General features: G+C 37.1%; 1 protein-coding gene and 1 long non-coding RNA gene across 5 annotated transcripts in view; one reads left to right on the plus strand and one right to left on the minus strand.

Annotated features, from left to right (window-relative positions):
* The window catches only part of ect2 (epithelial cell transforming 2), a 42,361-nt gene that overhangs the window by 26,381 nt on the left and 6,636 nt on the right, over nt 1–9,344 (minus strand). For 2 of the 4 annotated variants that reach the window (XM_016468516.1, XM_016468514.1), the window contains 8 exons: nt 7,785–7,874; nt 7,583–7,693; nt 6,769–6,842; nt 2,632–2,762; nt 2,279–2,394; nt 1,901–1,963; nt 944–1,166; nt 536–655 (listed from right to left, as the gene is read on the minus strand). In XM_016468516.1, the coding sequence (XP_016324002.1) occupies nt 536–655; nt 944–1,166; nt 1,901–1,963; nt 2,279–2,394; nt 2,632–2,762; nt 6,769–6,842; nt 7,583–7,693; nt 7,785–7,874 (928 nt within the window). The remainder of the gene's footprint in view (nt 1–535; nt 656–943; nt 1,167–1,900; nt 1,964–2,278; nt 2,395–2,631; nt 2,763–6,768; nt 6,843–7,582; nt 7,694–7,784; nt 7,875–9,344) is intronic. The other 2 variants (XM_016468517.1, XM_016468515.1) reach the window with 1 other exon arrangement.
* Nucleotides 7,590–9,344, plus strand: part of LOC107674531 (uncharacterized) — a 10,372-nt gene continuing 8,617 nt past the window's right edge. The window contains exon 1 of the long non-coding RNA XR_001632511.1: nt 7,590–7,599. This is a non-coding gene — a long non-coding RNA (uncharacterized LOC107674531). The remainder of the gene's footprint in view (nt 7,600–9,344) is intronic.

Consider the following 9,344-nt stretch of genomic DNA (forward strand, 5'->3'; position numbering starts at 1 on the left):
AAAATCTGTTCCAAAAAAAAAAAAAAAAGAAGTGTAATATGAGTCACAATTGGCGATGTTTTAGATACAAGGGAATGTTCAATTTAACTTAAATAAATAAAAAATATAAAATAATAAAATCAACCAATCAACCTGGGCTCATAGTAAAGAGTAAAATGCATTGTTATATCAGTTAACCTGAATTAAGTTCAGTTTTAAGCCATAAATAATTTGTGAGTTTAGTAAAGATGATTCAATTAATTTTTTTAATTTAGTGCTTTCTTTTGCTGTTGTTAGGTAAAACTAAACATTTTCTGTGGTTATCCACATGTTGCCACAAATGAGTTTAAGCTGTATTGAACCTGGAACATTCCTTGAATAAAAAAAAAAAAAAAAAAAACTAATTAAAACACACACACACACGAATAATTTACTTTTGAAGAGAACAAAAGATAAATTTGCTCAATTTGAGCAATCACCTTTTCTACACATGAATAGCATAGATTAATGTTTACATTCATCCTAAACCCTGGGCTAAAGTTACTATGAATGTCACCTGTCTGGTCTGTTTCCTGTCTGCACACAGGAGTGCTGGTACGCTGCAGTGGCCACTGTTTCTCTGATCTACTCTGTCTGGCACTCCTCCGCCTACCGCTGCTCCTCCTGCACCTGCGCTCTGCAAAACAGCGGCCTCACTCATCTAAAACACATCCCGACTCTCCCGGTTCACCTCAGCCCTGCCTGGGATCACCCTGGACCCCAGAGATCAAAGTCTATAGAGCTCTGGAACACTCTCACATAATGCAATGGGAACTTTGCAAACTTTTCAGACAACCAAAATAGTTTTTTTTTTTTTTAACTGAAGGTTAGACTATTCTTCTGTTCGTTTGTTTAACCCATGGAAGACGGGGGAGTGTTACATTATTTGTTTGCTTGTCATGTCATATCAGATCATTCATTTCACCTCCACTGGATTTGCAGGTGTCAGGTGTGTTGGAGAAGTCCAGCAGGGAGCCCATGGAGAGGGAGTGCTCAGCTGAGGGTCTCTTGCGCGGTGGGAAGGGAGAAATCTCTGTCTCCTTGGTGAGCTGAGCCAATGTTTCTCTAAGACGGCGACGTTTCCGGCCACTGTTGGGTGTCGTGAGAGACAGCAGAGACACAGCCTTCTTCATCACAGGACTCTCCGGCTGAGAGGAAGACATGAAGACAACAGATATGAGTGTACTGCTTTTGATAAAGCTGTAAAATCAATTTTGAGTCTTTACTAAATCTGACCACACTTTTCACTGTATTCAGAAGATAAACTACTGGAGAAAAAAAAAAAACACATTATTACCATTTTCCACATTTTGTGACCTTACACTTGGTCCAAACCTGTGAGTTTCTTCTATTAGCACAAAAGATGATATTTTGAAGAATCTTCTATGGAAGTCAATGGCTACCGCCAACTGTTTGGTTACCAACATTTTAAAAAATATCTTGAACTATCCATTTTATGAAGCATCATGGGATCATTTTTAAACTATACTTAAGGAATAAAGGTCCGTATTTTTCCTTTTTTAATTAAAACTTAACTTAAAACTAGTTTTGCATTATTATGCATAAACAACGCATTAAAAAAAAAAATTTTATAAAAAAGCAAATTATATCAAAACATTTGCTTTAAAGCAAAAATAATATTTGAATAAAAAGAATTTCAAAAAGTATACGAGGGGAGAAGATTCAAAAATACTGAGCTTAGTTTAGCAGCAATTCCCATTTCCATAGTAACAGCGGTAACTTTGATTGGTGGACATCAATAAAGGATTGTGGGTAGTGTAGTTTACTAATTAAATCACAAATTCTAAAAAAAAAACTTCTCTAAATAAGTGAAATTAATGGAATTTGTACTTCCACACCCCAAATGCAGTGATTTCCTCACCTTTTCATAAGAGTACATGATTTCCCCAGCACGGGCGTCCATTTGTATACTGCCCCAAAACCACTGCAGAAAGACGCAAAATGAGAAATAAAATGAGAAGATGCATTAATTTAAAACATTTCAGCTGAACCCTTTATTAACACCTTAATACTGATGCATTTATGATCGTAACGGAGCTACTAAAACTCCTGATGTCTGCCAAAAAAAAAAAAAAAAACGACTCACACTCCTCGCAACCTACTAGATAATGGACTACGGACAGGAAAGCAGTGTAAAATAACAGAGTGCATTTTTAAACACTATTATTAAGGACCCACACAAAGCCCAGTGTGTGTGTTTCTGTGTCTGTACTTGTGAGACGTAAAGCCAAGTTCATACCTCCTGCTTCACTACATAGAGCCTTTTGGAGGGAGTAAAGGGCAGTTCTTTAATGGAGTTCTCCTCAACTACCAAGTGGGTGCACCTTGCATCACCCACTGCCTGGAACCGTCCACCTGGACAAAACAAGCAGTACAGACTCCTTTAAAAATCCCCCTCAATCAGAAATCGGGTCATTTGCTTTAACAGAGAAGGTCTAGCAATAAAATACAGAAGTACGTCCTGGAGTCAACATCTCAGTTGCATCAGAGTGAAAGGCTTTGGTTAATCGAGAATTATTTGAGCAGAGGTTTTGTGACTTATTAAAACATGAAACGTTTCAGAAAGGACACTGATGCATGAGAGTCCAGTACCGTGTTTCTGCGTCCTCTCCTCCATGTTGGTTTTCTCCTCTTCAGAGAAGCCCAGAAAGCTCAGGACGCAGTCCTGAAACGGAGGGACCTTAAACTCGGTGCGGAACTCCTCGTTGCCTGCATGGAAATTACTAAAGCCAAAAAAGAAGAAAAAAAATAAGAAATCATACACACCTCAAGACAAAAAACTCTGAACATAGTTTTGGGAGTTTCTGAAAACAATTCTGACTAATAAAATCAAGCAGTGTAATTTTGTTAGTGTTAAAATTATTATTACAACTCTATTTGAACTTGACATTAGGGGTGGGCAATATACTGGTAGACAGTATTAACCGGTAGAAATTCTCTCTCTATCGTGGTTACACGCTCACGTGACGTTGCTGTGCTACATGGTCATGAGAACCTATTGTTTGCATGCATTTTTAAGTATTATGGTTTAAAAACAAGTGATTTTAAGCTGCTGAAACGCAATCAGTCAGAGAGGTACGAGCATGTGAAGACGGTGCTCATAGAGCGCGGGAGTATTGAACTGAGTTATTTTTACCGCTTTATAGGCCTTGAACGGTTAAATACACACACTTGTATGTCAAAATGCCCGTCTTTGCAAACATCCTCATAAACAGTAATTTAGGTCTTAAGTGAAATGGTCACTTTAGGAAGATGTGCTGTTTGCAAATTAAATTGGATAAATTAAATCGTTACTAAGTCAGAGCAAATTATTGAAAATACTGATTTTGTATTACATTTATCTTTTCTCTACTGATATTCGATGCACAGACATAACTTTAATAGCTTAAAAAAAAATCAATTTTGTAAAACTTATGGTGAACCCCCTAGAACAATGGTTCCCAAACTTTTTGAGTCCAAGGCCCGCCCGCCTTTGTCCGGGACAATTTTCAAAGGCCCTGCTTAAATTTACCTTTGGTACATTTGTTGAAATAAAAATTAAGTAAAAAAAGGATGTCAGTTTAATGTTGTACATTAATGTTGTACACTTTCATTTTAGTGATTTAACATTTTCATTCAGATTATGTTAAAGGGGAGGTCTAATGCCATGTCATGCATTCTGACTTATTTACACTGCCAAAGAGTTGGATTCTCATGCTAAACATGACCAAAGTCTCAAAAAACAAGTTGGATGTATTTCTGTGCCAAATAACTTCGTATAAGTTTTGGAAAGTTTTTTTCGAGGATGGCCCTGTATGACGTCATAAACGGCGGAATTCCTTGAATGGGCACTTCTGCTGGAAGAGCACGCACACATCAACCAGAGCAAGAGCATCAGCGTGCTTCATTCGGGTTATGGAAGTCGGCGGGATCAGAGTCTGGATCGAATATATATGGCTGGATCTGATTTTTAGCCATAGTTAATTTAAGTCAATAAAGTTTTTGTTCCTGTTTTATTTATGTCGATGTCACAGCTTGGAGACGATCGCTACACAAAAGCTTCGCATGCTCGTGACTCTTTAGCTCCCCACGCACGCCTCCAGGAGTTTGACTGTTTTTGGAGAGAAGCGTAAAGCTGTATCTTTCTTTTATAAATCTGATCAAACTAAAGACTCTTCGGAGATTTGAAGGATGCAATACTACTCCATAGGTACGTAAGATTAACCTGAGATTGTCAGAAACTGTGTGCATTAACGTCCCCTTTAATATAACCAAATTTAAATCATTTTAAGACTTATTGGCGCCCCTATGGAAGTGTGCCGAGGCCCCTTGGTAAGAACCACTGCCCTAGAACTCTCTTGCAGCTTCCTGCAGTTCCCATTTAAAAAGTCCTGGCATAAAACAATAACCAAATTTATATCTGGCTTTTTCAGGGTTTCTGCAGGTTTCGTGAAGGCAAATTTAAGACTTTTTAAGAACAAGGAAAGAAATTTTAAGGAATAAATCAAACGGAACATAATACATCAATTTGTTCTTTAAAAATAAATGTCTAGAGAGTACACAATGAGTTGTATTAGCAAAACTTTGAAAAAACAACTTCCTACCGATCTCCATAACTTTTTAAATTATACACAAAAAAAAAAGTTTAAGGTTTGAATACCTCTGCTCCCAACCACTAGAATATGAAAATAACTTTTACTGTACCTTCAGATCATCACACTGCAAAGCGTGATGGTCTTGCTTAGCATACTTGTCTTGTTTTCCAGTGCAAATGTTAAAGATTCTTAAATCATGATACATTTACTTGAGAAGCAAAATGGCATAAATCTTGTTGTGGCATGGCATAAGTGAGTCTGATTAAAAAGAACAAATATCCACCAATGGACTTAAGAAAAAAATTAATTCAAAGGGAAAATAAGTTTTCATACTCCTTTTACAGCTATTTGTTCTTGTTTATTAAAAATGTAAGTGTGTTCAGTTTCTCAGAAAATCGTAATTTTTCATCTCAAGTAAATGTATCTTGATTTAAAGATGTTTAGATATTTGTATTGGAAAACAAGACAAAAACACCGAGGATGATATTTATTTTTAGCAATGCAACATTTAATGACATGACTTTATTAATTTAAGACTTCCTGCTCTGATTTAAGACTTTTTAACACCTTAATTCCTGGAAGGGTGAATTAAGACTTAACGGGCTTATCGACTGAAAATCTGACTTTTTCAGTGTTTAAGTGCTATAATTGAGTGTCCGGTGCATCTACCAACTATATCTACCAAAGGTAAAAAAGAAGAACCCAGTAAGTTTGGTTTTGTAAGCCTTTCTCTGCCAGCATGTGAGAAAATGAGCCAATCAGATTTCTCTCCCCCTCTGACGTAGGAAGGGGTTCTTCTTATAATATTACCGCCCATTAATCTGCACGCTTCCACCCACGGCGCTCAGCCGCCATTGTTGTTTTCACAAGAGACAGCGGATTACTTGTTCTGACGCCATGGCAAAAGTTAGCAGAAAACATGCTAAATGTTCTGTCGTTGGCTGCACAGATGAACACAAATCCTTATTTAGAGTCCCAGCCTCAGAGGAGACAAGAGAGGAGTGGATTTATTTTATTTTTAGTGGAAATCCCGGAAGGGGGGTGGGGTGCGCAGTAACTCATTATCATTTACAGAGACATACACCAAAACGGGTTGGTGTCAGCAGAGCTGTTTTTGACAAGGCAAAAAGGGGGTTGTTTACACAGCCATTGAGTGTTTTTAAGCAAAATATGTTACAGACATTTCATGAAGAACCTAATAAATCATGCCAGCTTGTCGAAAATTTTCATCCAATGAGCCCTTTAATTGTTGGAAAGATGCTTTAAGAAATTAAGACATCATATATAATAGCACACTGAAAAATGGGGTAACGCCTCATTTAAAGAGACATTCACCAAAACGGGTTGGTGTGAGCAGAGCTGTTTTTGACAAGGCAAAAAGGGTGTTGTTTACACAGCCATTGAGTGTTTTTAAGCAAAATATGTTACAGACATTTCATAAAGACCCTAATAAATCATGCCAACTTGTGGAAAATGTTCATCCGATGAGCCCTTTAAGACCTTTAGAACTGGAGAAACCCCGTTTTTGGTCAACAATAACCAATAGCCTGAGCATAGATGAAAGATAAAAAAAAAATTCCCCTTCAGAATACAGTGCACTGATACATCCTGCACAATAAGACCAGAAACAAGGACAGTACAAGGTCAATTTGGATTTCAAATTGACTTTAAGTCTGTCTCCTTTAAGTCTTGTGGGCTCAGAGGGGACGAAAATGAATAATAAAAAATCCCTTCAGTCAACATCCAGCTCAGAATACAGTGCACTGATGCATCCTGCACAATAAGACCAGAAACAAGGACAGTACAAGGTCAATTTGGATTTCAAATTGACTTTAAGTGTGTCTCCTTTAAGTCTTGTGGGCTCAGAGGGGACGAAAATGAATAATAAAAAATCCCTTCAGTCAACATCCAGCCAACAGTGGCAGGTCATTAATGTGAAAGGTCAGGTTCAGTGTTCAATACATGTATGGAAAATGTCAAAACCAAAGTGCAGTGGAAACCGCTTTTAATATGGAAGCAGGGAGGGCCCGTTTGGTGTGCGCACCAGTGGCTGGACATTTCAGCCTCATCATTCACAGTTTTTACTCCTCTGTACTCACACAGTGAGGGGGATTGACGCAAGGGGTAGTTTTATGCCTCACACACACAATCTTACATGTCATCTCTGTGCTCCCATGCCTTGTGTATCCATTCAGGGGTGAGGATGGGTGTGCCCATGCACACTGCCAACTAAAAAGAAAAAAAGAGAGACAAAAGGCAGTGAATAGCATCTGGAGGGAAGAGATCCCCTCACCAAATCTTGATGCATGCATTATGCATGAGACTAATGAATGATTCAGCCCAATTCAGCACGCTGTGAGGAGAGATGCATGAGAACGGTTTTAATCAAACCCTCTCTAAATAACGCAGACATGTCAACTGCAGACAGTAGACCTAGTTACGGACAGCACACCTGGGGTTTGAGGAACCATCAGGAAATAGCCATCACTGACCAAAAGACAAAAGGCTCTTCATTCAGGCTGATTTTTAAGAATTAACATATTAATGTAAATAAATGGTAATAAAATCATTTAAACAGTTTTGGTGACTGACCTTCTTCAAACACAAAAGAGTTCAAAGGTTTCTGGGATTCAAAGGTGAGAAGGAATTCAACCAATTTCTGCTGAACATTTACAGTAATCTCACATCACCTGACTCTACAATCATACTTATTCTGGTCAAGAACCACCCACTGTGACAGGAAGAGATGTAAAGTGGTATGATCAAGTTAATTCGTCTTTAGACTGGTGTATATAGTGGAGTGACTAAGTGATTTGATTTGATATGCGCCATTACAGCAGGGTGAGTCAGAAAGGATTTCACAACTAAAAATCTGTAGTTTTTTTGTTTTCTCCTCTGCTGATTCACACTACAGAAAAATCAGAGGGGCGGAAGGATGATATGTATGTGTGGATACGGTGGATACATACCCTGTACTTTTCACCATGTGTTGAACGGGCGATGAGGTGTGTGACTTTAGCGCTGTCAAAGTCTTTTCGGATGGTGCCGCCCATGTGATGGACGAGATTTACCAGGGTAACCTGAGGAAAAGCACAGATAATTAGAGCAAATAATCAGACAGTGACACTATGGGCTGCTTTTGAGTCAGATGAGTGGGTAAGCAGGACTCACCACTTCATCTTTTTTACGGAATCCGGTGAAGCAGAGAGACAAGTTGAGCATGGTCATAGAGTAGAGAGGCCTGGAGGAGAACGGCAGAGGCTATGGACAAGGACATGGAGAATGATGGAATATATCATTAATATGCCTCAATCACAGCAATCTGAGAATGCACACTAAAAAAAAAAAAAAACTATGAGGTTTATATCATAATTGGATGAGTAGAGAGGCCTGGAGGAGAATGGCAGAGGCTATGGACAAGGACATGGAGAATGATGGAATATATCATTAATATGCCTCAATCACAGCAATCTGAGAATGCACACTAAAAAAAAAAAAAAAACTATGAGGTTTATATCATAATTGGATATAAAGTGAATATACATCATAGGATATATGATATATATTTTTATCATATATCATAATAGGAGGTCTTTTGCATATAGAAGTCTTACAGCACAGTAGCAGAAATTAATTACAAGCAATATTGTAGCTCCTAAGCAAACACTAATAGTATTTATTAAATTATAAAATATAATTTAATTATTGTATATAATTATTTTAAAATGTAACACACAAACACAGGCAGCAACAATAATAAGTGAGCATCAAATCAGCATATTAGAATGATTTCTGAAGTATCATGTGACACTGATTACACTGAAGAAATTCAAATTTGCCATCAAATAAATATATAAATATATATATATAATAATTTTTACATTGCAAAAATATTTCACACTATTACTGTTTTATTGTATTTTTGACCAAATAAATGCAGCCTTGCTAAGACATTTTTTTCAACAACATTTAAAAATTGTAATTATTTAAAACTTTTGGTCGCCAGTGTATATATTATTTTATTACTTGTATTTTTTTTTATAATTAAAAAAATTTATATTTTTTCAATTATACACACACAACCGGTCAAAAGTTTGGGATCAGAATGATTTTTTTTATGTATTTTACAGGAGTTTCTTATGCTCTATTTATTTGATAAAAATACAGGAAAAATGTAATATTGTGAAATATTATGATGTAAAATTTCTATTTTAATATACATTAAAATCAAATTTATTCCTGTGATCAGGGTTCCCACTCTTTCATGAACACCAGATTCAAGGACTTTTTCAAGCACCATTTATTTTATATCAAGCACCTATCAAATTCACACCCTTCAATACCCCGCATATTGATACGGCTCCCTGATGTGCAAAAATTATGGGGTTAAAGCAAAACAGATCTTTTGACTGAATTTTTCCTCAGCCAAATCCCATTCCACAGCCATACTTTCAAGTACTTTCAAGAAGCGTGGGAACCCTGTGTGTTGCAAAGCTGAATTTTCAGCAGTTTGTCACATGATCCCTCAGAAATCATTCTAATATGCTTTATTTATTATCAGTGCTGGAAATTGTTGTGCTGCTTAATATTTTTTTGGAACCTGTGATAGGGGTTGAACGACTTCTGATTTTTTGAAGTCGACTTTATGTGATGAAAGTCGAGTCGAAGTCGACTAGTCGCCGATGACGTCATTAATGAACAAATAAGTCTGGAGCTGTGATAAACACCTTG

The sequence above is a fragment of the Sinocyclocheilus anshuiensis genome, unplaced genomic scaffold (genome assembly GCF_001515605.1).
Source record: "Sinocyclocheilus anshuiensis isolate Anshui unplaced genomic scaffold, SAMN03320099.WGS_v1.1 scaffold572, whole genome shotgun sequence".
Lineage (NCBI taxonomy): Eukaryota > Metazoa > Chordata > Actinopteri > Cypriniformes > Cyprinidae > Sinocyclocheilus > Sinocyclocheilus anshuiensis.